The sequence below is a fragment of the Lasiosphaeria miniovina genome, assembly GCF_030549165.1.
Source record: "Lasiosphaeria miniovina strain SMH2392-1A chromosome Unknown B0T26scaffold_7, whole genome shotgun sequence".
Lineage (NCBI taxonomy): Eukaryota > Fungi > Ascomycota > Sordariomycetes > Sordariales > Lasiosphaeriaceae > Lasiosphaeria > Lasiosphaeria miniovina.
In genome coordinates, this window is record NW_026848226.1 from 1139946 (window position 1) to 1165952 (window position 26007).

At 55.8% G+C, this 26007-nt stretch overlaps 6 protein-coding genes across 6 annotated transcripts; 3 read left to right on the plus strand and 3 right to left on the minus strand.

The window, feature by feature from the left end:
- Positions 1-264: 264 nt before the first annotated feature.
- On the minus strand, positions 265-2803 carry B0T26DRAFT_862221 (uncharacterized protein). Its single transcript, XM_060447766.1, has 4 exons — positions 1986-2803; positions 1399-1935; positions 824-1333; positions 265-751 (listed from the first exon to the last, which is right to left on the minus strand). The coding sequence occupies exons 1-4, from the start codon at positions 2393-2395 to the stop codon at positions 547-549; spliced, it is 1662 nt and encodes a 553-aa protein (XP_060291312.1). The 5' UTR covers positions 2396-2803; the 3' UTR covers positions 265-546.
- A 3369-nt stretch (positions 2804-6172) lies between these two features.
- Positions 6173-9180, minus strand: B0T26DRAFT_679930 (uncharacterized protein; the record flags this gene model as incomplete). The annotated part of the gene is made up of 7 exons (XM_060440416.1): positions 6173-6609; positions 6699-6811; positions 7098-7231; positions 7379-7627; positions 7876-7938; positions 7977-8292; positions 9008-9180. The coding sequence occupies 7 exons, from the start codon at positions 9178-9180 to the stop codon at positions 6173-6175; spliced, it is 1485 nt and encodes a 494-aa protein (XP_060291313.1).
- A 1482-nt stretch (positions 9181-10662) lies between these two features.
- On the plus strand, positions 10663-14485 carry B0T26DRAFT_655937 (uncharacterized protein; the record flags this gene model as incomplete). Its single annotated transcript, XM_060438673.1, has 2 exons — positions 10663-11739; positions 13103-14485. The coding sequence occupies 2 exons, from the start codon at positions 10663-10665 to the stop codon at positions 14483-14485; spliced, it is 2460 nt and encodes an 819-aa protein (XP_060291314.1).
- Positions 14486-16888: 2403 nt separating this feature from the next.
- On the minus strand, positions 16889-20120 carry B0T26DRAFT_875448 (uncharacterized protein; the record flags this gene model as incomplete). Its single annotated transcript, XM_060448069.1, has 3 exons — positions 20070-20120; positions 19657-20015; positions 16889-19359 (listed from the first exon to the last, which is right to left on the minus strand). Exons 2-3 carry the CDS (start codon positions 19667-19669, stop codon positions 16889-16891), a joined length of 2484 nt encoding a protein of 827 aa, XP_060291315.1. The 5' UTR covers positions 19670-20015; positions 20070-20120.
- Positions 20121-21563: 1443 nt separating this feature from the next.
- On the plus strand, positions 21564-23380 carry B0T26DRAFT_725821 (major facilitator superfamily domain-containing protein). The gene is made up of 2 exons (XM_060442794.1): positions 21564-22685; positions 22779-23380. The coding sequence occupies exons 1-2, from the start codon at positions 21843-21845 to the stop codon at positions 23271-23273; spliced, it is 1338 nt and encodes a 445-aa protein (XP_060291316.1). The 5' UTR covers positions 21564-21842; the 3' UTR covers positions 23274-23380.
- A 1190-nt stretch (positions 23381-24570) lies between these two features.
- On the plus strand, positions 24571-25823 carry B0T26DRAFT_743584 (uncharacterized protein; the record flags this gene model as incomplete). Its single annotated transcript, XM_060444275.1, has 5 exons — positions 24571-24830; positions 24883-24979; positions 25040-25239; positions 25305-25711; positions 25786-25823. The coding sequence occupies 5 exons, from the start codon at positions 24571-24573 to the stop codon at positions 25821-25823; spliced, it is 1002 nt and encodes a 333-aa protein (XP_060291317.1).
- Positions 25824-26007: the final 184 nt, after the last annotated feature.

A 26007-nucleotide genomic window follows, 5' to 3' on the forward strand; every position in this document is an offset into this window, starting at 1 on the left:
GGCGTGATATGCTTCTGCAGCTGCAGGATGTTACTGCGCGGCGCAGTGCGGTCGAGACGCGCTGAGGGAATTTCCAACAGCCATACGGAGTAATAATGTGCGCATTGCGTCTTGGCGCGTTCTGGAGCCTCGTCGGTCGACAAGAGTCTGCCTTGGGCCAAGCACCTAGTTCAGCCACCGCGTTCCTGTTCAGACAGGCGGGGAACCGAAGCCCCTGGCTTTTAGGTCAGTCTCGGTGTCAATCGATATCATTGAGGTTAGGCTCAAATGCGGACGCAAAGTAACCGTGTCTTGATTATTGGTGCTCTCCCCTCCAGTCTTGCTTACACCCAGCTTCAAGTTCGACCGCACGCAACGCACCTAGTGCGAACACGTAAAACGGCTTTCGTACAATTCGGGCCGGCGGGCGCCGTTTTAACGGAACTCAATCAGTCCAGTCACCCCGGGGGGCCGGGCCTCTCTGCTTGTGTATATATGTTTTGTGTATATATGTACGTAGATGGGTGTCTACATGCTCGCATCTCCCACACTCTTCTCAAGCGGCGGTCAAATCCACGGCAGCGTCGGCCCACGCGTCATGGGCCCTGCCGTCGTCGACCAAGACAGAGGCATCGCCAACGGCAGCGCAAGATCTTTCGAGTTCAGGGGCACGCGGCACGACTGCCGGTGGCTGTCTCCCGAAGCCGCCGCCGCCGCCTCACAGACTTCGGCGGGCACTTGCTGCAGCACCGTGGTAGCGTTGAACAGGACCCTGTTTTGAATACTTGAATTAGCCACTTTGATCGAATTACCCTCAGCATCGGAAACAAAACACCAAACATACGCATGCCCAGGGTCGCGGTCGTCGCACAGCCACTGCACCTGGAAGCCGACGCGATGGGCCTTGCGGTCGACGAGGTAGCGGCACGCGGCCAGTTGCCACGGCAACCGCTGCGACGCGCCGGCGGCGGCGGCGGCGGCAGCGCAGTCGTGCCAGCCACCGTCGTCGTGCAGCGGCACGCCGCGCAGCCGGTACGTGTCGCCCGGGCCGGGGTTGTACAGGGCGAAGGAGGCGGTGCTGTTCTTGTCTGGAGTGTAGTCGTCGATCTGGAGCTCGCGCAGCGCGAGCGACGTCGAGTTGACGATGGACCCGATGGTGCAGCTGCGCGTGTACGGCGTGTGCGGCATCGCCGGCGCGTCGGGCGAGTATCCCGAGAACCGGGAAGGCGAGGTCGGCAGCGTGCAGTTGAAGGTCGAGGTGGTTGTTGGCCCGGCTGGGCTGGTCGTCGTTTGGTTGACCGCGCTGCCGCACTGCAGGTCGGCTGTCAGGTAGCCGGTGCCCGTGTACTGGTCTCTGTCGCACGTTCAGCTTCATTTCCAAGTCTACTTGATTCACAGGAGAGTAGCCGTCACACTCACGCTTCGAGCTCCTCTATCCCGTCGGAGCAGTTCCACGTCTGGCGGACCCCTACGAGGCCGTAGACCCGGTCGAGCAGGATCTCGGTCGACGAGATGTTGACGGGAGCCGATGTGGCGTTGGACGCCGTGCACTTGACCCACGGCGTGATCCCCGCCGCGGTGTCCTCTGCCGACTCGTCGGCCGCGAGGTGGCAGTAAAGGCCCTCGTCGTTGGAGATGTTGGTCAGGTTGAGCGTCAGGTCGTACCACGTCTTGGTCGCGTTGGCCGCCGTCTGGGTCGAGTGGTGCTGGTAAACAAGCTTCTCAATCTCCCACTCGGGTTCCGCGGACCGGTCGACGCATCGGTACGGAAGGTCGGCCGGCGTGTACGGCAAGATGGGCAGCTGCGGCTGGATGCTGACGGGGCTCGACAGGCCCGCTGATACCTGGGAGTTGCCCATGATGCACAGCGTTTCTTCGCCCCGCGGCGCCTGCCAGTCGTCCAGGCACCCCTGGATCAGCGGTGTCTCCCACGTCCCGTTTCCGGCAAAGAGAAGCCTGCTCCTGTTAGCAGTCTGCCACCAGCTGCAGGCCTGAGGGGGTCGGACTTGGACGAGTTGCCACACTGCCACGTCCCCTGGAGGCGCAGGTCCAGCGTGGTCAGGTTGAACTGGAAGAACAGGTTCGGGATGCTGCAGTTGTGCCAGAGCGTCAGAGCGTCAGGCCCTTTCGGGTCGAGGTCGATGTTCTCGGCCGTGCAGTTGGCCACGACGCGCGTGGCCGTGTTCTCGGTCAGGAAGCGGATGTCGCCCATGGAGCCGCCGCTGGACCCGTTCACCGTGACGAGCGCCGGATTGTAGATACCCCATTTTGGACTGGTGAGGGACGCCTCAATGCAGACCTCGGCCGACGCGAGCTCGCCGCTGGGGTCGGGGAAGTATTGGCGACCCCATATTCCCGAATTGCCCCAAGCCCCTAGGGAGAAAAAGCCGAGGACGACGCCGGTGGAGAGCATCATCCTGCCCCGAGAAAGAAGAATGACGAACTGGCGCCAAGGTTTCTTCTCTTGCTTCGGAGGAACTGCTCTCCAACTTTTTCTCCCTTGTTTCTGGGGTATTCTGCACGAGATATAGCGCGGGCAACAGCAGGCGGCTGCCAAGTCCGGCTAAAATGTGCCGACAACCCGGAGCAGCTACTCAAGAGCTGCGTGGCCCGCACTCCGGCTAATGCGACTATAGTGGCTGCAGGTTAATGACCCATGTGATCAGCCTCACTCCGGCTGGCCAGCAATGCGGAAGAGGGTGATATTCTGCCTCCGGGATAGATTGCGTCGAGCGGCGGCTCACAGCGCCAGCGGCTACGTCAGTGGGCACGAACGCCTTGGATACATGGTCTCAGAAACAATGCGACGTGTGAATAAATGAACCATTTTTGCTTTCAAATCTGCATTGAAGTAGGTTAGTGCAGGTTAGTGTAGGTTAGTGTAGGTAATTGAACTATGAGATAGAAAGCAGGGGAAGCTTGCATGAGGTCTTTGAGTTGACACACTGAAATCGACGCCAGCGCCATCCGACGACCGGCAACGCTGGCAACATCCGCTACGCTAGACTGCGCCGCGGGATATCAAAGAGTTGGTCAGGTCTTACGGGATGGGGCCGATTCTAATGCTCGCCATGTCGATGACATAAATCCCTCGGACCTGGCGAGCCTGGAGATGTAAAAGAAAGAAAGGTTGGGTGACGTAATGGCGGGAGGAAAAGCGATTGTGGTGTAACATGAATCGTTAGGGATAGCTGTCTCGTAGGTTTTGGCATGTTGCAAAACAAGTGTTTGGTCTATTACATAGTACATACCCGACAACGGTGAGACCCAGGGGCCCTATTAGGGCAAACCACTCGGCAATTTGTCGTTGTTTCAGCGCTGAGAGCTTCGGCGCGACAGCAAGGCTTAGGCAAATACCAAGAAAATATAGATAGTAGTGCAAGTGGTTTGCGAAGTGAGGCGAGGGCTTTGGATCAGCGACGACTTTCGAGGCCCGAAAGGCGCTGCTGGGAAGATATGGCAGGTAGAGAACATTCGCCAGATAAAGCAAAACGAGAATGAAGTGAAGATGCTTTTGGCCTAGATGGGCAGTAGCTGTTTACTGTCAACAGACCGCTTCTCTGACAACTCAATATCAGCCCACTGTCTGGCCCCTGGAACGATGTTTGCGGAACTTCATGAAACACGTTGCACGACTGCCCACGATGACTCGTGTCATGCCTCAATTTGACCAGCTGCTCGAGATAGTCCAAGTGGCCATGGATTCACATATAAGCATCTCCCATATCCCTCTCCCTCTCCCTTTGATAGTCTTCTAATCAGCTCGCCAGCAACTCGTAGCATCGCCAAAACCACTGCGTCGACCGTATCAAACGCGGCAACTCGCCAATCTGCTTCGCACTCTCAGCCACCAACACAGCAACAATCTGCCGCCTGTTACCGATCCGAGATTGATCATGTGTAGAGAGGTTATTCACGTCCATCCATATTGCAACCAACAACCCGAGCATGTAGCAGAGCAGAAAATCATCCCATGCGGATCCAATTATTGCCATGGGATGTCGACTCGGGAGCGCCAGTTTCGGAAGTACCGTGTCCGCATTGCAATCCGCATCAGCAATCGCAAACCTGGCCTCCACCTATGACCGCCTTGCAGCCTCAACTCCAGCCGCTTCATGGGCCAGGCTATCCGCATGAAGCAAGCCATTCGCAAGCAAACCATTCGCAAGCCAGCGCATCGCAACAGGCAATTACGTATCAAGCACCGCACGAATCGGAGGCGGAGCAATACCGGAGGGCGCTCAGACAAGCCCCACGGCGGAAATTGGCAAAAAGAGACAAACAACGAAAATTAGTCCAAGAAGAGCAACAAAGTCTAGAACAAGAAGAGGCCAAGTATCGAAAGTTGCAGGCGGAGCAGCATCGGAGGGAGCTCAAACAGTATAAAATGCCCGAAGAGGACTTGGAGGAGGCCAAGGCGAAAGCGAGGGCCGAGGATGAGCTAAAATTAAAAAAGAAAAAGTAAGAGAAAGAGATCAAGAAGTCGGCGAGAAAGAGAAACAAGCAGGATTTTGAGGCGGGCTCAAGGATATCCGATGCTGAGGCGCGCCAGAGGATACTCGATTTTAGACCACCACAACAGAAAGAACGGGGTCCAATTGAAACGCAAAGGCTGCTTGCAGAAGTAGCGAAGCTTCCAATTGGTTACACGCCAATTCAACCAAAGCCGCAGGCACAGCCACACACCGTGCAATCTTCGATCAGCTATGATCGACGCCCAGGTCAGCACCAAGGTCAACACCAGAGGCCTACCGCTACCTGTCCACTCTCAAGGGGTTTATCCCCAGTTAAATAGCACTCCCACAGCTGAGACAACGCATAAACGAAAGAAGCACGAGAGTTCTAATAGCCCGGAGAGTGTAAGTGGCGGAGATTAGCAGGGCAGCGATGGCACTGCCCGTGGTTACCGGGGTAGCAAGCCTCCTTCGAAAACCCCTTCTCCGGGAAGCCAACTTAGAGGGAAGTGAGCTTAGGATCGCCTACTCTGATGACGGCCATTCAATTGTCAGTCTATTTCACCATCTTCGATCCTTGGTCGGATTGTCCTGGATGGAGGTGTTACGATGCGTACCGCTCTTCTGAGCCTCTGGGAGGACTGAGGATTGGTTTGCTCGCAGCACACGAGTCTATCATGGTCACTGCGAACTTGTTAGGGGAGGTGATAGTTTGGACCTAGGGTTTTAGCATGTATCTACGAGCTTTGGCTCAGGGCTATTTAATCTTGCGCTCGAGGCATAATCAACATACTTCCAAGGGAATCAACACGTCGTCTAACAGTTACGTCAGTGGGCATAATCATCTCAAGATACATAGTCTCGGAGACAGCACCACGAAATAAATAAAATTTCTTTCTCCAAACTGAATTCGAAGTTAATTAACTATGAGTTAGAGATCGCCGTAGGGGGCCAACGAAACCAGGTTTCTGTCCTCTTTCTTGGTCATCGTCGTATAGGGTTTTTTATTCATCGCACGGCCTCCCAAAGGGATCTGACAAAACTAGCAACAACCTAAGACATTCAGGCAAACGAGGTGAAACTCAGACTCAACACAAACCAGTGGGTCGTTACGAAAGAAGCCAGAAGACCGAAATCACGGGAAGTTAAGTAGTGACCATCATCACAAGTCTATCTAGGTAATTTCAAGCCGTGACCAGCACAGTCAAGTTTCACAGTAATCAGGTCTGGAACTAGGTAGGCTATGACCCACACATTTAAACGATTCCTACGCACCTCATCCAACTATGTGTCCAGATGATTGATGTCAGAACCATCCAATCCAGCCCTCCTGTTTATGAGATGTCAATTTGACGACCGTCTGCAGTCGACAAAGTCTGACATAATGAGAGTAAGGTAACTGTGTGGTGCGGGCTGGCAAATGCAGCAACCCTGGATTTGGAACCGATAACCCTAATTGACCCTTTAAGTAGAGAGAGAACAGAGGCACACCGAGCCAAAAGGATGGGTGCACTCTGAGTAAAACTCTCAACTTGGAAATTTAGATCTTGGAACGAGGTTCCGTAGATCAAGAAGAGAAATAAAGTAGCATTACAATGTGTTCTGGTCCAAGTGGTTTGATCCTACGTACATTAAAAAAACAAGCGGAATTTCCACGTAATTACCTGGGCACTTTAAGTTAGTCCACTCCCTAGGCGCCAAAGAACGACTCTCCCGCAGCGAGCCCCTTTATCCACCACTCAAAGTCGCCTCTCCCGCAGCGAGCCCCTCCATCCATCACTCAAAGTCGCCTCTCCCGCAGCGAGCCCCTTCATCCACCACTCAAAGTCACCACCGTCCTTGCCATTGCTAGCGCCAGCACCGCCGACATGAGCCTCGAGGGCGGCCGCTTTGGCCTTGGGAGTATCGTTGTCCACCACCTGTATGCCATAGACCGGCCCGAGCTTCTGCCTGTCAAAATCTTCGATGTCCTTCAGCTGCTGCTCGCGGAATGCGGCTGCTAGCATCTTGCAAAGGTCGGGGTTCGAAAAGCCAATGGCGTTGCCGAGCTTCTCGCCGAGCGCCCGTTGTTCATTCTCGCTCATAGGGCGACGGAGGTGGCCTGTGTACTCGGAGATGCTGGTCGAGCTCTGCGTGCTGATGGTGCTGAGAGAAGATACGGTGAGGTCTTCATGGTCTGGGTCCATGGTTGACATATTAGCCTTTATGTGTAGGGGTGGGTTTGACGGGATTTGGGACAGTGAGTGGGTACCAGGGAGAACGTACACGGAGACTTGGGGAGCTCATTTAACGGGAAAAGGATCTGGTAGATCTCGAACCACATTCCCTCATCCGTCATGTCGGAGCGCTTTCTCTTCATACGATCGAAGGTTGATTGCCTGCCCAAGGCTCACTTAGCCGTTGATAACTTCAGGTGACTTGATGAGGCATTGTGGCTCCTCTCGCGAATGCTGGAAAAGAAGGTCTTGTGACTTGAACCCCTCGAGGCAGCGGCCACAAGTCAGGGGATTCTTGAAAGCCGGAGGGGCATGGCAACGGAAAAGATCTTCCCTATGGAGATGGTTAGCCTAAACAGCCGAAACAAGGGTTGCCAGCCTCGGAGTTTACTTGAAGTGGTGGAAGGATCCCCATCCTGGCCCCATGCATGCCCGACTCAGCTCTGACTGAGCATATCCTGTCTTCAGATATGGGCACGCAAGCTTTCGCTGGTGACGACGCTTGCTGTTTGTTGCTGTTGTTTGATTGGAGCTTGTGACGTCGCTTTTGCTCTTGCGCTTCCGGCTGTTGCCGTGGCCAGACTGTGTGTTTGAGTGTACCTGCGAGACCGCAACAGTTATTAGTAGGCTGTTCTCTCGGCGTGCAAGCGGTACATAAAGGAGTCTATCTAGATGTGTGAGCGAACTGAACGCAGAATATGTCAGTAATTCTCTGGTGAGGCGCCTAACCTTTGTGTAATCTTCGTAGGAAGGGCTCAAAGGGCCAGAGGCATCCCGATATCCCTCATCACCAAAGGCAAGAACCCGTGTCTCCCTTGATGTGATACACGAACTGTCATTTTTCACAACCTGATCGATCCGGGTGAGCTCGTGAAGCACGTCGTGGGCCGAAGATCTTCGAGTGCTTTTAAGGACGAGCATTTTGTCAAGGATGACGCGGAGCACATCGTCGGTGAAGCGGCTCAATTGAAGATGGCTCTAAAGACGCCTTATCCACTGCAACAATGATTAGCCACACAAAGTAAGAAAAGGATGAGCCAGAAGTCCTACATCTTCGATCCCAGGCTTCAGTCTGGCAACGCTGCGGCGACTAGATTCCCCAGTAAGTTCGAAGAAGGCGTCGCCAGTACGGAGTTTTCGCTCCGGGCCGTCTGTCCGGCAGGATACGTTTGTCAAGCCCTAGGGCGCCCGCCATGTACCATGTGACAAACTCTGTGATGACGCACCCGAGACTCCATATGTCGCTCCTCTGTCCTATGCCGTCGCCTGGCAATGCAAACTCGGGAGCCCTATAAGCAGGGGTGTATCTAATCGGCCCTTCCCCCACCTGTTCGTGATCTGGGGTGCCGGGTTTGTGGAAAGATGACAACCTAAAATCGGCTAGTGTGAGGGTGCCAGAGCTTTCGCCACGGAAAATCAGGATGTTCGATGGTTTGATGTCTCCATGTCTTCCTCGCCAAAGGAACTTGTCACAGTAGTCGCCATCCTTGCTCCCAAAGCCGTGAATAAGAGACAGAGCGTCAAGAAACCCCATTAACTGCGTCACAACCCACGAGGCTAGGGATCTTTCCCTCTGAGGCCTGGGGTTCAGACGCCGAAACATGCCCAGGTCGCCGTCCGCCCATATAAACATGAGATAGTACCTGTCAGAAAAAAGGGGGGGTTCTAGAAGGTGCTGGAATCATGGATTTGTCACTATCAGAAAGAAGGGAGATTCTAGAAAGTGCTAGAATCATGAATTTGTCACTATTAGCCACAGACGCGCAATAACCTCGCCACCTGGCCATGGCTATAAGAAATGCTCTCTGGCAGAGCCAGAGAGCCTAGAAAAAAGGGCAATACAATCAAGCAATTACAACCCCATCAATTCCACAAGATCCAGTGTGCAGTGTTTCTGACAGTACCTGCCGCGAAGCGGGTAACTTCCAAGAAGAGGAACAATGTGCCGGTGAGGTTTGCCATTCAGCAAACGCAGCGCTTGAGCTTCTTTCTCAAAGGCGTGCCTCTTGGCGCTATGCAGTTGCTTGACTGCAAAGTGAGAGGTGACATGGAATCGGGATAGATTAAGGCAAATATCACTATCGTGATTGACACTGCGGGTCTGGGAACCATAGTGGCACGAGCGAATGTGGTTGCAGAAGGAGCATTCCCGAGTTGTGAGTTCTCGAATGGATGAGGGGCCTTGCTTGGTTGAGTTGGTTTGAGTCCGAACTCAAAACAGAGGGCCAAGTCTGGATAGCTACTGGCCAAGTCTGGATAGATACTAGCCAAAACCACAAGTTTGGGCCTAAACCGAGGCATGCGGATCCACATCTGTGAATCGCATAATAGGGTCCTAAATCCGGACTACCATCTTACAAAAGCTGATGTAAATCCGCGGTCCTTCTGGTCTTTGCCACTCCAGTGGCCAGGAACTTCTCCTTGGACAGGAACTTCTCCTTGGAAAGGAACTTCTCCTCGGACAGGAACTTCTCTGTGGACAGGAGCTTCTCCAGGGGAAGGAACTTCTCTGTGGACAGGAGCTTCTCCATGGACAGGAACCAGACGACTCCACTGCTTGCAGGGAGTAAGTCTACGCTGCGGCAGAGTTGAATATGCCTAGGGAGATGAAGTGGTTGGAAGATGTTGGTTCTATTGCCTCGCTTCTATCTAGAAGACTGCCGGGTTTATATAGACCTTTGATGGCCTGAAGACTCCCAGGTGGGCATCCAGAGCAGGGGGATGAGGGTCTAGGTTGCGAGTCAGCATAGCCAGTTGTATGGCCTGACCTTGCCACCAAGGCCTGACGTCACCACGTTCATGCCACAGCTTTGCTTGATAATGTCTTCGGGATCAGGAGAAGTGAAGGTGCATCTAAAAACTAGTCACCTACCAACGGGGGAATGTCGTCGCTCCCGGCTTCAGCTTCCAGATGTCCTGAGCGAAAGGTCAAAGACGGCGTGAAAATGCCGTATGGATTGGTACAAAAAGAAATTTGGGGGTTCAGGTCAGCCATTCCGGCTCCAATGAATAGGTTGTCGATGGGATGGTCGTCCATGCCGACACCTAGGAAGGTACGCAACGATAACTGGATGGCGTGGTAATTAATAATTGAGTGAAAGAGGCTTTGAGTGGCGAGAGTTAAAGGGAGAGCAGCTGAGAAGGTGGTGAGTGGCGAAAGTTAAAGGGATAGCAGCTGAGAAGGTGGTGAGTTGCTTTGAAGTCCTAAATTCGCGCAAAGAAAATTGGCGGTGGAAAGGCAGATTCGAGCTGTGCAACTGTGTGGGTCGCAAAGGCGCGCCTCGGCAAAGCAAGCCACGAAGATGTGGTGGAAAGTGCAGGTTCGAGCTGCGCAAATGCGTGGATCGCGAAGGCGCGCCCAGCCAAAGCAAGCCACGAAGATTTCAAGCTAATCAACGAAGCCTAGGGCCTACGGAATAAGGTAGGGACAGTACATACGTAGGTTGGTTCTTTTTAGTGGTTGCAGACATGAATGACTTCGCCCCGACAAAAATCGATAGTTGGTGGTCGATGGCAGGCACCGAAATAATGGACTGGCTCTGGATTTTCACAGTCGTTGCCGTTCTCAACCAAGACATCAGCCATTGATGTTTGTTCTCTCGAAATATGACGGCAAAAAAGCACCTCTCAAGTGCCTGACCTAGGATGGAAGTCGCGGTCTTGTCCACCTAGACTCAGCAGCCAGGGTTCCATTACCCTAACCGTCGGCCCCAATAGTGGATTAAGACCCACACTCCACTTCAGCGGCCACTCGGGGCACGGCCCACCCGAGGCCTGAAGCTTACACAGTAAGCTTTTACACAGCAAGCTTTCCCCGCCTTTCGCATTCCAGAGCACATCCACGTCACGAAGCCAAGCTCGACTTCACACCACTATCCCGAGTCCATCCCGGGCGCCATCCGAGTTCCAATTGCAATCGCTGCCTGTCACCAGCCGGCCACTTGGCATCACCTCTTCTGTCTTTTTACATCCTACACCCCTATAAATAGAACCCTATACATAGAATCGAGACGATGGCCGACGCGGTCCCGATTATCAGTGTCGTGCGCCGCAGGGCTGCTGACACTGGACCTGGCGGGGGTGGGGTTGGGGGTGGGGTTGAGGGTGGTGGTGACGCTGACGACGACGCTGACCACGACGAGCCCCTCGTCGACCTCACTAAAGCCCTGGCCCTGCACTCCAAACGCACCGAGCGCCAGCGCAAGAAACTGGCCAAAAGGGCCGACACGATTGCGGCCAGGCATTGGAGCGGGCTGCTGGACATGCCCTACGAGATCCTGACGGCCATCTTGTCCATCCTGTGCCCCCGAGACGTCTTTGTCCTTTTGCGCGTGAGCAAGCCGCTGCGGAACTTCATCCTCTCCGACGAAGACACCCTCGCCGCCAGCATCATAAGCTTGCGCTATGCCTCCCTCGAGCGATGCTTCCTGCGGCCCGTGCTGATGCAAGACGTCGACTCGGCCCTGCGCGCGGCTGTGCAGAACCCGGACCGACAGGAGATGACTGTCCACAAAAGGCCGTTCCAACACATCCAGCCCCCCGACATGTCCCTCACGTGCACCTGCCTGACCTGCATGCTGCGATGGAACTGCCTGTGTCTCGTTGTCGATTTTGCCCACTGGCAAGGCAACCTTGAGAAGGGCAAGCCCATCCTCCCCGTCCCCCGCGGGAGACAGCCTGAGTGGAACCAGACCCTCGTCGCCTCCAACGCTGCCGTCGTCGTCAAGTCGCTGCGCAGCCGCCTGTGGCATGCCAGGATCCTCGAGGCCCATCTCGACTCCACCACGCGCTCGATCCGTCGTCACGGCCTGAACAAGGGCAACCGCCGCCGCCGCTTCCGCATGACCGACGACGACGTCCGCGCCGGCACCGATGCCTTCCTCGAGCGAAGCGGGCCCCCGACCCTTGACTTTCCCTTCAACCGTGACCAGTACTACATGCTCGAGGCCTTTCTCCCCAACCGCAGCTGGATTTCCGAAGAGCAAAAGTGGGTTTACATGCTGGCGAAACAGCACGACACGGACCTCGAGATTCTTATGAGATGGGACGCACAGAGACGGCCTCGGAAGCCTCGGGAAAATAGCCGGGTGGTAGACACCGAGACGGGCCTCTCACGAACCCAATAACGTCGCTTACTATCACTATCATCATTCATCCTGATTCAAAGGGTATATACCTACACCAAATAGACAAGCAGCAGCTTGAACAGCGTTTCTCTGGCCTGGAATGCATCCATATTCTTCCAAAACTCTCGCCAACGCTAGACTTCGAGTGTGCGATTACCCTTCAGGAAGCCCTTCCTCCCCTCTCTGGTTTCAGGCATGTTCATCTTTGGCGTCACTCAACTTTAGTCACATCATTCAGTATCTTCTCCATTCTCCATTCCCCTCTTTTAAATACCGCCATCCTACTGTAGCCTCTACCTTCATGTCGCGAACCCCGATGACCCCCTGCGCACTGCGCTACTGACACAAGCTGTTTTAATTACACCGCACCCGCCATCTACTTCCGCTTCATCTGTCGTGCGACTACATCATTGCTGCTGCCCATAGACTAGAAAGTGAGCTCAGACCGCAAAGACAGGCAACAGGTCGAGGCGCAGCGTCCGTCGCCTGGCCGCAGACCAGAAAATGCGCTAGAAGCGCCCAGACAAGGCCAGGGTGATACAAAAGCATGTCCAGAATCTGATACCGGGCAGACGTGTTCAAAACCACACGCAGGCCTCATTTGAAACGGCGACAGCAAGGCACGTGTCTAGTCGCGTCACCGCGGCTGTGCATGTGAACGTCCATGCATCGAGAGCACGGGTGAGGACAGTGACGTCTGGGGATGCGCGGATTCAATACCTCAAACAACGGCCTAGACTGCTTCACACAAGTCCCGGCGTCTATCCGCGGTGGCTGGGCAATCGGGCGGCGGCGCAGTTTGTGGGGTGCCTCGCGGGCTGCATGCTGTGACAGCTCGTTGCATTTTCCTTGGCGCTGTCGCCTTGTTCTTTTGGGTTGTTGCGTAACGTCAAACCTCCCGCCAAGACACAAGGCCTCGGCATGTTTTGCCCGACATTACGGAGCAAAGGCCAGGTGGGGATATCCTATTGATATTGACATCAATTAGGTAAACTTGCAGAAGCCTTCTTCGAGACATACACCAAAGACTTACCACTGACATCAATCAGACACGGTTACAATTGTTTCCCCGCATCGCGACCCTGTCCGTCATGGCGATGAGCCACCCCCGTTGCTGCACAGCCTCGCTAGGACCTTGCCTTTTCGAGTCACGCGCAGTCCTAGATCAACATCCGGAGGCCACCGTCAATCGCGGCGATGATATAAACACGCTGTGGATTACCCGGTCTGCGATTGAGTTAGGCAAACGATCAACAATACCAAAATACCAAGCTGATGCAGCAATCATCAACACCCCAACACCCCAACACAACCAGCGACAGCTTAGAACAGCACAACCCCCAACATGGAAGATTTACATGACCACTTTGGACGGCGCAGCCTGTGGCCGGAGTGGGACGTGTTTCAGTCGCCCGTCATCGACGTGACCGAGATATGGGGGCACGACGAGTCGTCGGCGACCGCGGTCGAGACGCGCGCCATCTCATCGGCCGACCTCGACACCTGGCTGGACGCGTCTCGGCGCACGACAATCAAGGGCGAGAACCACACACGGCTGCTGCGCATCGTGTGGGTCGGCCAGAACCCGCAGACATCGCGGCACAGCCCGTCAACCAAGGCGCTAGAGCGGCTACTGGGCGTCTGGGATCTGAAGGGAGGGTTCGACTACGCGCGGAGCTGCTTCGCCGGCGTCGCGGCACTGCCGAGGCACGACGCCGACAAACCCCCCGTGTTCAGCGTCGCGTACCACCCCAAGCTGGCGCTGGCGTGGTCGCGCACCGGCCGCGACGGGAGCGATCCCGAGGGTATCGCGCTGCCGCACACGCAGGCCGTCGTGTTCGCCGAGGGCGACGAGCGCACCGAGCTGCTGCGCATCCTCCAGTCGCAGTGGAGCGCGCGCGTGGCCCGCCACGTCATGTTCCCGGCGCTGCTAGCCGGGCTAGTGCTAGGCCACGAGTTGGACTCGACGCTCGACGAGATCAAGCTCGCGGTGCGGCAGGTCGAGGAGCGCACGGGGCACCACCGCTTCACGTCGCGCCGCCAGACGCAGCCCGCCGCCGGCGAGCTAGGCTCGCTCTCGGCGCAGATGAGCGGGTGCGCCGCCAAGCTGGCCAACGGCACGCGCAAGCTCAAGGTCGTCGACGCGCTCAACGAGTTCATGCTGCACGACGCTGCCCTAGCGGGCGACAATGGCACCACTACAACCTCGGCCGCCGACGACGCGGCCGTCGCGCGCAACATGCAGCTCCTGCAGCACCGCGCGAGCATGCAGGCCGTCGACACGGCGTACGTGCAGCAGCGGATCCAGATCCAGATCGCCGCGCTGTTTCACCTGATCGCGCAGCAGGACAACGCCATCGCGTTCGACACGGCCAGCGCCACCCGCAGCATCGCCGCCTCCAGCCTGCAGGACTCGTCCAGCATGAAGATGCTGGCCCTCGTCGCCATGTTTTTCCTCCCTGGCAGCTTCGTCGCTGCGCTGTTCTCGACGCCGCTGTTTGTCTGGGACGACGGCGCGGCCCAGCAGGCGGCGGCAGCGGCGCATACGGGCCCGCTGGCCGTGGCGACCCGCCCGCAGTTTGCCCTGTTCTGGGCTATTTCTGTGCCCATGACTGTGGCCATCTTCGTGCTCTACGCTGTGTGGATGGTGCGCCAGAAGAAGAAGGACAAGCGGCGGAGGCGGAAGGGCGTGGAGATGCATGTTGTTTGAGCGGTATTGTGCCTAGCCCTGTGTAATTAGCTCAAAGCTGTGTTATTTTGTCGCCTATGTACTCCCACCCATGCACCAATGAGCTTCTCGATGTTCCTAGAAGTAGTCACGTCATGCATCTGCACTAGAGCCTCGACCACTTCGGCCCTGCCATCACGGTGTGAAGTTGACCTCGCGAGTATTGATTCGGTTGTTTACCTCGATGGATTGGCGACGACCAACTCATTCCTTATCACGGAAGTTCTTTGAACTAAATCAAAGCTAGTTTTTCGGCCCCTGAGGAGTTGGTTCGCCTCTGCCAAACCTGTGGGCTGGGTCACGTGACTTGGGTTGGTGTGACAGACTTGCTCCCTTCGACATGAAATGACCCAAATACAACATGTTCCCCGCGTCGCAATCTTCCGGAGAAATTGCAAATCTTGGGGGACTAGACCATTTTAGAAGTGTCTAGTCACATTTTTTTAGATGGGAAACAGATGACAGTATTACTTGCAGGAAGAAGATCTAGCTATCAAGGCCATGGTGGAATATGGACAGGAAAGATGATGGTCTCCTTCTCATATCCATGTCAGTTCCATGTTATTTGGGACGTCCGCTTGGGCCTTTGAGAACGGCATTCCACTCTGCACTCCCTACAACGCCCTCAACTACTACATCGTCGACTGCATCGTAGCGATAACTACCTACCTACATAGCTTAGTAGTCAGGTTAACCCACTACCAAGGCAGAGGTGGCGTTACGAAGGCATTACGGGGTAGCCGAGAGACTCGTTATACTAATTACTAGACTTTAGACTATTACTAATCAGAATGCAATGTTAAAACTTACAGGCAACGTACAGGAAAACGGAACAGCGAGAATGGTTAGACTAAGTACTTTTGCGGTTGCTCAAAGCTACTCCATATACAGGCGATGTGGGACGACCTTTTCTACGGTCCGACTAGACATCCTTGTTTTATTCCGTAGAAGTGGACTTTATTTCACAAAATGGCTACTTCGTCCCTAGCAAGCGGTTGCCAAAAAACCAGCACACCAGACCCAGCACAGTACTTCCACTGCCATAGAAATTCCTACCTACAAGCAAGTCACCACAGGGCCTTCTACCACCCAGTCATCTGACCCTGGCCGGCTAACACATCTTCCATCCGCACTACCATAGAATCCACCATCTTATTGATGCTCTCCTGACTTACACGCTCCCAGCCTTCCAAAAATCAGTGCCTTCAAGTCAGCTCCTACAGTAAAGTGTGCACGTACGAATTGTTTTACTGCACGCCAACAGTTTTCTATGGGCGAAAGGTCTGGTGAGCCAGGCATATTAAAATAGTGCTTGAGCTGGTGTTCTTCCTTCCACTGCCTTACAATATTAGGCTTCTTTCCTCCACCATGGCCAGAATCCCCATCTTCTTCCAGAACAAAAGAATCCCCACGTGCCAGCCAAGGACCTACCACTTCTTCCAAGATATCGCGATATACAGCTAAGGACATCTTTCCGTTGGTGTTGGTAGGAACACTATAGAAGTGAAGTGGTGACTTGAAGTTCCAGCCAACAGCAGCCCAAACATGGTATCGTTCAATACCTTTAGAAGGTTCTTCAGCATGATGGATACAGTCAGGGCAGTAACGCTCTCCAGGCTTCCGTATAATCTGGACCTTCCCTTCAGGGCATATACCAAAGTGAGATTCATCTGACCATCTTATATCGCGCCAGTTCTCAGGCAAAGGGCGATAGGAAAGTGAAAGCTTGGCTGCTTCTATCCTTCGCTTGGCGTGCGCTGGCGAGACAAAGCCCTTCTCGCAAGCAATACACTTCCGGTAGTCTAGTGTACCCATTGCCCTCTCGATCGTGCGTGTAGAAACTAGCGTCAAGATGCCGGCGGCTTTAGCAAGGCCTTGCCAGCTTAGTGCCCGGGCTTGGAAACCGTATTGCCAGATAATGCTTTCCATTGCTAGCAAATTGGCTGGCGTAAGGACCGGCTTCCGGCCCCTGGATTCCACCTCTGGGTGCCGCCGTTCGCGCGCGTTGTGCAGGATCTGCCAGCCTGACCGGCGGCTTACACCAAAAGAGCTGAAAACATCGTTCTTATAGTGTGGAATCTTATGGCCTTCCAGAAGGCGAATGGCGCCAAGAACTTGTGCCTTGATAGGCGTAGTAAAGTGCGTATCACCAAAAGCCATGGAAGTGGTGGAAGTGGTAGAAGTGGTGGAAATGGTAGAACTGGCGGTGTGGTGCGTGGTGTGATGGAAAAGTGTAGAATTGTTAGGGGGCTTGTTAGTGCAGTGGGTCACGTGGCAGGCTTTGGTGTGCGGATTTTTCTGGCAACTGGTTGCCTGGGTATCATACACGCGTGCACGTTGATAAAACGAAACCAAAACCTCCAACAATGTCGAAAGTCCTCCCGCTTAGTCAACCACCTTGAGCATATCATATGCCTTGTGCGAGATGGCCTTCTTGACCGTGCTCAGCGGGTTCTTCTTGTGCTTCTTGGGGGCCGTTTCCTCAACCACCACGTCGTCGCCATCAGCGCTCACAACAACCTCGCCCTCTTCTTCCTCGTCCTCCTCTTCGCTGAACAGTCCCTTGTCCAGGAACACCTTGAGCATGGCCTGCGAGTAGCCGCTGACCAGCGACACGCCCTCCTCGTCGGCAGCCGCCGGCTTCGGGGCCACGGGGTCGCCGCTGCCGCTGTCGCTGCCGCCCGCGTAGCCCGCGCGGCCGCCGGCCAGGTTCCAAAACACCAGCTCGGGCACGTCGTAGCCAGCCCCGGCAAAGTCCGCCTTGACGCGCTCGTAGCTCGACGACCACCGGTCGCTGCTGAGCTTTGACGCGGCGTTGAACTGCATGTCGCTGAACACAAAGACGCGCTTGACCATGTCGCCCTTGGCGAGCTTGTGGCGCACGGCCATTGGCAGGATCAGGTCGCGGAAGACGGCGACGAAATCGGTCGACATGTCCCACTCGGCTCTGGCGAACGCCGCATACTTTTGCGTCAGCGACTGGCTCAGGTCGATCTTCTGCACCGTAGGCGTGGAGCTGAAGGTGATGAAGGCGCCGCCGAACGGCGGCTTGGTCACCTCGGCCAGCAGCAGCGACAGCCCGATGGCGCTGTGCATGGGGCAGGTGCCGTCCGGGAACGTCGGGTATGTCATGCTACCCGACACGTCGCACACGGCGATGCTCGACTCCAGCGCGCCCGAGTCCTTGATGCGCTGCACCAGCGTGCGCCACTGGCCGTCGGCCACCTTGGCGTCGAGGCCGAGGTTGGATAAGCGCGCCTGGACCATGTCGCGCGGCCGCTTCCGCGTCGACAGCTGTGTGTCGTAGCTGATGCCGGGCTGCGTACTCGCGGCCTTGACGAGCACGCTGGGCAACAGCACGGCGCCGCTGATCTGCGCCTTGCCGCGGGCAACCTTGTCGATGAACTGCTCGAAGCGCTCGGGGTCCTTCTCGATGAACGTCTTGGAGTGCATATTCATGGCGAGAGACGGCACGCGCTCGTATTTAATATTTCCGTAGGTCTTGGCGGAGAGTTCGCGCTCGACGACCTCGAGGTGCCTACGCAGCGAGGCCGTGGCCATGCGGTAGGCCTCGCGGGCGTGGCGCAGGTACAGGGTGCGGTTTGCCTCGTTGTCGTTGTCGGCGCGGGAGATGGCGCTGGCGTCAAAGTGGCTTGTGGGGTACAGGATCTCGGCGATCGACGACACGATAAACGTGTGCTTATCGTGGAAACGCTCCGTCGACGGGGCCCACTTGGCGCACAGCGAGATCTTACGCATCTCCTTTGGCTTGGCGCTATTGAGAAGGGCGAGGTCGGTTCTCAGCTGCTCTGCGAAGAGCCGTGCGACAGCGAGGTGGAGTGCGCGGTGCACTGGATTGGTCTTAAAGGCGAGCACGGCAGCGTCGTGGCGCGCGTCCCGGAGCTTGTGCTGGTTCTCCTTGACCACGTCAGCCGGCAAACGAGCAGCGTGTTTGTCTGGGCGTTCGATATTAAGGATTTTGCGAGGGCTAGCGAGCACGCTGAGCTTGTTGTTGGCGGAGAGCGCGAGTATGTTCAGCAGGTCCTTCCAGTAGCCATGGGCCACGCCGTTGCGCACGTCGAAGCGGGCAGGGTCGCTCTCATCCTGGGTAGCGTCGACAACCACCATGTCATCGAGGTCGGGATCTTTCTTAGCAGCCTTTTTGGGAATGACGGGACGGCTTAGCCAGCGGAGGTTTATGATTAGGGTGAGGGGGTGGTGCTCTGCGAGCCAGCCTGCGCAGCGGTAGAAGACTGTCCGCGAGCTCTTGCCCAGGTGGATGGATCGAGCGTTGAAGACGATCTTGAGCGTGGCCAGCGGGTCGAGCCTCCAGGCGGAATTCAATAGCTGAAACAGGCGGGGGCCCGAGATGGCTACTTCAAGCTCAAAGAAGAGGTCGACCAGGCCCTTGTTGGTGGAGCGCAAGGCAATATCGCCGTTTTCAGTGAGCATCTTGTTCTCCATGTCCTTGGGGGGCTCGCTGTCGGCATCGACGGAGAGGAGGGCTTGCATGAATGGATGGTCGTTGACCTGTTTATCACCGGCTGTTTGTTCGGCGCTACTGGCGGGAGCGGAAGCCGAATCGATTGCAAGATTCTCGACCATCTCGCGGGCATCGGCGATTGTCGAAGGGTCGGTGACGACGGTGAAGGAATCGTCCGTCATTGCCCGGTCAACCGAGGCATGATGAGTCTCGGCGGCATCAACAATCTCGGCGGATTTGTTGAACGCAGCGAACTTTGCCTTGAGGTAGCCGTCGAATTCGGCGGCAGACAAGGTGAGGGCGTCGGCCTGGGGCAAGAAGACGGGGCATTTCGCCTTGAGAAACCACGCCTCGCCCTGAGACTCGGCCATGGCTGCGATTCGGGAGAAGAGGTCAATCGGGTAGATGAATACAAAACAACAAGTGAATTGGGTGATGAATGCGAAGTTGTGTTGTGTTGCGTTGCGTTTTTGGGAAGAAGAAAGTCAAGCCGGGGAGCAAACACAGTCGAGGTGAAGGGGGAGGTTAGGTGAAGGGCGAGGTTAGGTGAAGAAGGTGGGGTCAGAGCCAGCTCTAATTACGGTCAACAGAATTGTAGTCGGCCGCCTGAGCCAACCGCTTTGGCGTGTGACTCAGACCGGCCTTTCAGACTCTAAAGGGAGCAAGTCACGTGTCGTTGCCATGGTTTCCTACATTTCTATACAGTCATTCGGCGAATTGGGGGAGAGATGAGATTGAAGTGAGGCCAAGAAAATTACTAGATGAAAGAAAGTGATGCACCCATCGTGGTTTGGCAGATGGGTACTCCGTGGCTGTCATACTTTCCAGGCAGAGGCTCTCGCCAACTGCTGCGGTCTGTGCGCAGTGGTGGGGCAGGCGTTGACAGGTCAGGGGGCCCTGTAACATTAGGCCAAAACCCCACACTTAGGCAGGTGGGCAGTTAACCCAACCCCGCAAAATCACCTACAGTCCCTACAGTCAGGTCCCCTGCTTAAGCAACCAATTCAGACAGACCAAATAGGTTGCACACGCTGTGCAAGTTGCAGAAAAGGGTGCGGTGCAGAAAAGGGTGCGGTGCAGAAAAGGGTGCGGTGTTTCGGTGAGAATAGGGTATTCAGACAGGCCAAACCAGTTCATTTACTTTTCGTCCCGCCATACTACCGAGTCTAATTACTTTTCGTCCCGCCATACTACCGAGTCTATTTACTTTTCGTCCCGCCATACTAATCATCCTTCTTCCACCTCTCGTTTCTGCACATATTGTGCATCACAAAGTACCAGAGATATAACGGCGATAAGTAGTCAAATCTCTAGATCAATAAAGCCAACGACGAGGATACCGATAACGAGGATGTCAGAGACATCATCGAGCAAATGAAAGAGAAGGAAGAGGCCGACAACTTCGCCCGATAACTTTCCGAGAGAATAGACGGAGCTGACGAAGTAATTAATAACGTCGTCGGTCAGATGGGAGATATTGAAGTCCTATAGCTACAAGATAAGGTAATAATACTAGAGGCGGAACTCAAGGAAGCTGTGGAGGTCATTAACGAGTTGAAAGGGTAACTGAAAGGGGCCATGGAGTACATAGCGAAGAAAAGAAAGCTCGATAATATCGAGCATAAAAAAAGGATCTATCAGAAGAAGGTCAAGGAGTTAGAGGACCAGGAGATAGAACTTCGGGGAGGATAGTAAACGTAATAAGGGATAACTATAAAGGTTTCACGACGATTAAGTTCGTCTTAGTCCGTTACTAGTAATCATAAAGATCTCACAAACATATTTTGGGATTTCAATATAGGAATGTCGATCAGTCATATAGACTCCAATAAACGACATCCATCAGCTAGGTTATAGAAGTCACTTGTGGGTAAGTGACATCCAAGAGAGGGGCATATATTATGCCTATGTAAGTTATTATACCTATATAAGTATGGAAGGTGGCCAGTACATTAGCCTACATAGCGTAGGCACCACAACCTTAGCGTTTAGACAAATCTATCCTTCTTTCACTTCTTCTTTTAGGGACATACAGTGCATCACGCTGCACTGCGCTTGGTCCTATGGGGTGCATAGTACACGAACAAAGAGAAATAGACCGTGCTTCACTAAGCATGGCATGGGTATCGAATAAACTGGGAAGAAAACAGGAATAAAAACAAAACGTTTGCGTTGTGCAGTTCCGGGTTTAACACGCGACGGCTGCCTGGAACATAGAAAGCCCGGAAGCTTCAAATGCGTCCGCCACTCACGTCGCTTGGCAATGCGAATGCCATATTGAAAAAAAAAAAAAAAAGTTCTAGGAGCAATGGTACCCGGTTTTTGTATCGCGAAAGGCGCGGCGCGTATGCACGGTCGCATTACCTAGGTATCCGTACTTACACCGAAGAGACCTGCATGCGCCAACACGGAGCTAGCGGTGGTGGTTGATGACCAACCAACGACTCGGAGTCGTCCCGGGGCAGGCACTTGGGGTGGCAACAATTCCGACAGCGGCGCGGGCCCAGACCCGATCCCTGTATTTTATGCATTTTCTTGTCGATCACGTTCACAATAAGCCTGGACAGGATAGCCGACGACGGAACCAAATTCAATTGCTTTCCAAAGCCCCAACTTAACAGTGGTACTACGTATGCGAATGCTCCATGAGTAATAATACGCAGCGTATCTGGAACTCGAAATATGTAGGATATAAGTGTCTATGACCCGTGTTGAACATGTCATGTCAGCTCCTTGACTCCACGCCAGGGCGAAGTCCAGGTAGTCTCAGGTTTACTCAGCATCTTGAACTATTATTTTCATTCTTCAACGGTTGAACCAAATGCTCGAACCAGACCTAGACCCAGTTTTAACCCGATGGCTTCAGCAAATACCTCCACTGAGAGTTGTACAGACTCCAAGATGACGTTGGCCGACGCACCCCCTGTATCAGACCAAATGGGCAAGCGTGAATCAAACACCGCCCTCACGAGTGACTCAAAAACAAGCCTCCATCTCCCCGACGGGTTCCCGCCACCACCAGACGGCGGGCTGCGGGCATGGACGCAGGTTCTGGTGGGCCACTTGGTGTCGTTCAACAGCTGGGGCTACCTGAACTCGTTCGGGCTGTTTCAAGCGTACTACGCCACCACACTATCGGCGACCCCGTCGTCCATCAGTTGGATCGGCTCACTACAAATTCTGCTCAACTTCCTCGTCGGCTGCGTGTCGGGGCGCGCTCTCGACGCCGGCTATCTGCGCGCCACGCTGGCCCTCGGCATGCTGCTGCAGATCGTCGGCATCCTCACGTCGTCCGTCGCCACCCAGTACTGGCACCTGCTGCTCGCCCAGGGCATCTGCAAGGGTCTTGGTGATGGACTCATGTTCTGTCCCGCCGTCGCTGTCGTGCCCACGTATTTTACGACTAAGCGCGCCGCCGCCATGGCGATCGCCGCGGCTGGCACTGCGACTGGGGGTCTCGTCTTCCCGATCGTCGCCCAGCAGCTCCAGCCGCGCATCGGCTTTGCCTGGACCGTTAGGGTTATGGGGTTTGTTGTTGTCTTCAACTCGGTCCTTATCCTCCTGCTCGCGCGCGCCCGCCTGCCGCCGAGAAGGGCCGGGCCCATTCTCGAGTGGCGTGCCTTTAGGGAGCGCGGATACACGCTTTTCTGTGTCGGCATGTTTCTGGTGTGGTGGGCTCTGTACTTTGCGTTTTTCTACGTAAGACCACCTCCCCGAGTCCTCGGTTATTTGACGGAGTCCCCGGTCATTTGACGGATTCCCGAGTTAACGGCGTAGGTGCAAACGTGTCAGATCAGCGCCTTTGCCAAGACGCACCTAGGCGTCGACACGTCGACATCGCTGACGCTGCTGCTCGTGTCCAACGCGGTCGGCGCGCCCGGCCGCATCGTCGCGGGGCTAGTCGCGGACCGGTACTTCGGACCGCTCAACGTCATGATCCCCGGCGTCTCCTGCGCGGCGGTGCTGATGTTTGCCTGGGCCGGCGTGCACTCGCTCGCCGCCTTCTACGTCTTCTGCGTGCTGTACGGCTTCTTCGCCGCCGTCGTCCAGACCCTCTTCACCTCGGCCTGCGCCAGCCTGACCCCCAACATGAACGCCAACGGCTCGCGAACGGGCATGTGCTTTGCAGTTGTCTCGTTCGCCGCTCTTACCGGCGCCCCCATCGGCGGCGCCCTCGTCCAGCTCAACCACGGCAGCTACCTGTACGCCCAGATTTTCGGCGGGACTTCTTTGGTGGCGGGAGCCGCGGCGCTCTTAGCCGCCAAGTTCTCCTACAAGCGGGCGTGAGCGAGACCAGGCTCGGGACTTGATATTGGCAGGGGCGCATATCTGGATTTGATATTGGCAGGGGTGCATATCTGGATTTGATATTGGCAGGGGCTCATATCTGGATTATGGTTGGCAGGCAGGCAGGCAGGCAGGAGGCAGGCAGGCAGGCAGGCAGGCAGGAGGCAGGCAGGCAGGCAGGCAAGAGGCAGGCAGGCAGGCAGGCAGAAGAATTAGATTAAACTGTGTTCAAATTCCTGGACATCCGAACCCAACAAATTTCCTCAAATGGCGAAATCCTCTGATCCAACCATTGCCACCGGATCCGGTAGTTGTGTGACGGGCGAGAAATCATGGAGTACTGGGGTGCCCGAGCAGGGATAAGCCGTGGCGTTCTGGAGAATCTGAACGTTGCGGAGAGACGCAGGCCAAGACGCCAAGCTTCGAGAACAATTCTCCCGGCTTCCAAATTTCCAGGCCGCGTGGGGCAACGGTCTACTAGTTCTGGGCGCCGTGTTGTTTCATTTCGACTTTTCCTCTGGCGCTTGTTTTTTGGCAGATCTGTTTTCCAAGGCACGAGGCGCCGAGACCCCAGCCTTTCTAACCAACTGCATATCTTTGCCCAGTCCCAATAATTAAGACTTGGGCAAGACATAATTAGAACCACGATAGTATCCACATACGACCCGTACACCACGCCCGCCGCTCCGGGCCTTCCATGTGGCGTGTCGCATTCCAGCCAGCGCCAAACCCGGGAGCAGCAGAGACGGGACAATAGTTCAGGAACACGTTCAATCTCGTATAATTGCTAGGGGTATAGAATGGCGCGTATTGACGTCGTGCCGCTCGACTCTGCCTCGGTCGCCCCCTGGGGGACGTGATGGACTGGGCTGGACTGAATCCGGCCGCCCGGTAATATGGCAAAATCCAGGCTCGCAGACAGGCCGCCGGGGCCGCTCACGGGGGCGCTCTACGGCGCCTCCCATAGGCTGGTTGGGCCGGGTGATATGGGCAATCAAGTCCAGATTGCTCTCAGCCAACGCCATTGCAGGTATAGTTGGTGGCCGGCAAATCTCCAGCTCGGCCAACCCTGGGGTAATTGGCAGTGGCAGCTCTGTCTACCCCACTGATGTCAGGGTCAGTGTTTATAAGTGGGATGCGCCTGCGCTCGAGTCTGGAGACGGAAACCAGCGTCCCCTTTTCCGGCCAACCCCTAGTCGACTTGTCAACAACCCCCCCCTGACACCGCTCACCACTGCCCAAGATGCACTGGACTGCTGTGCTTGCCTTTGCGGGTGCGGCCGATGCCGCGGCCACCATGCTACGGTTCGGCTGCTCGCAGATCGTCATCGACCGCATTGACCCGCTGGTGAACCCGGACCAGCTGCCGTCGCCGCATCTGCATCAGGTCATCGGCGGCAATGCCTTCAACGTCAGCATGGCGTCGACCGACATCTCCCAGGTCGCCAGCTGCACCACATGCAGCTACGCCGAGGACTTTTCCAACTACTGGACCGCCAACATGTACTTCAAGGCCCGCAACGGCAGCTACAAGCGCGTGCCGCAGATCCCCAACCGGTACTGCCCCCTTCGTTCCAAGCACGCAACGACAGAACTGACTCGTCCGCAGGCTGCTCTTTGGCGACAAATTCACGACCCAGACGTCGGGCGGCTTCGTCGTGTACTACGTGTCACCCGGCAAGGGCGGCGTGACGGCGTTCAAGCCCGTGAGTCGACCACCCACTGATCATCCAAACACTCCCGCAACAAGACTGACGAGAACACAGGGTTTCCGCATGCTGGTCGGCGACGCGGGCCAGCGCGCCAAGATCGGCAACGGCCGCAAGTCGCAGAGCTGCTTCCGCTGCTACTCGGGAGCCAACTTCAAGGGTGACGACGCGGCGCCGTGCGCCGACGCCCGGCTCGACACCGAGGCCCTCCCGGCCGGTGTGTGCTCGGGCATCCGCTCCAACATCCTGTATCCGACGTAAGTCCCCCATCGCCAGCACTCACTTACGACCTCGCCCTTCTAACACGGCAGGTAATCCATAGCTGCTGGGACGGCAAGAATCTCGACAGCCCGGACCATAAGTCGCACGTCGCGTACCCGTCCGCCGGACCCCAGACCTTCACCGGCTCCAGCGTCGGCAACGGCTGCCCGTCCACGCACCCCGTCAAGATCCCGCAGATCATGCTCGAGATCGTGTGGGACACGACGCAGTTCAACAACAAGGCCGAGTGGCCGGCCGACGGCACGCAGCCGTTCGTGCTCAGCACGGGCGACAACACGGGCTACGGGCAGCACGGCGACTACGTGTTCGGGTGGAAGGGCGACTCGCTGCAGCGCGCCATGGACGCCGGGTGCACCGGGGCCAGCTGCACGGGGCTCAAGACGCAGGAGGTCGCGCAGGCGAATAAGTGCAAGGTGCCTGGGCGGGTTAATGAGAAGTGGGAGGGCTGTGAGTATTTTCTTTCGTTTCCGACATCCATGGTGTCCATTAGTGATCTGCTTTACTGACGAGATGTTTCGCAGGGCTCGACAAGCTCCCTGGCGACCCGAGCGGCATGTAGGATGGTCGGCGGAGGCTGGGTGGGATAGAGGGACGCATGTAGACTACGGGTAGAATGGCGCGGAAAGGAATTTGGGGTGGGAGTTTGATGTATGTACATGACTATTGGCGATGGCCACTTGGCGATGGCCACTTGGCGATGGCCACTTGGCGATGGCCACTTGGCGATGGCCACTTCTTGGCGA

Excerpts from the sequence above, each read along its gene's own strand:
- B0T26DRAFT_862221 (XM_060447766.1), bottom strand. The coding sequence starts at position 2,395 with ATGATGCTCTCCACCGGCGTCGTCCTCGGCTTTTTCTCCCTAGGGGCT. Across the intron at positions 1,334-1,398 it reads GGGATAGAGGAGCTCGAAGC|AGACCAGTACACGGGCACCG; the intron begins GTGAGTGTGACG and ends AACGTGCGACAG. Across the intron at positions 752-823 it reads GACCGCGACCCTGGGCATGC|GGTCCTGTTCAACGCTACCA; the intron begins GTATGTTTGGTG and ends TATTCAAAACAG.
- B0T26DRAFT_725821 (XM_060442794.1), top strand. The coding sequence starts at position 21,843 with ATGGCTTCAGCAAATACCTCCACTGAGAGTTGTACAGACTCCAAGATG. Across the intron at positions 22,686-22,778 it reads TGTACTTTGCGTTTTTCTAC|ATCAGCGCCTTTGCCAAGAC; the intron begins GTAAGACCACCT and ends CAAACGTGTCAG.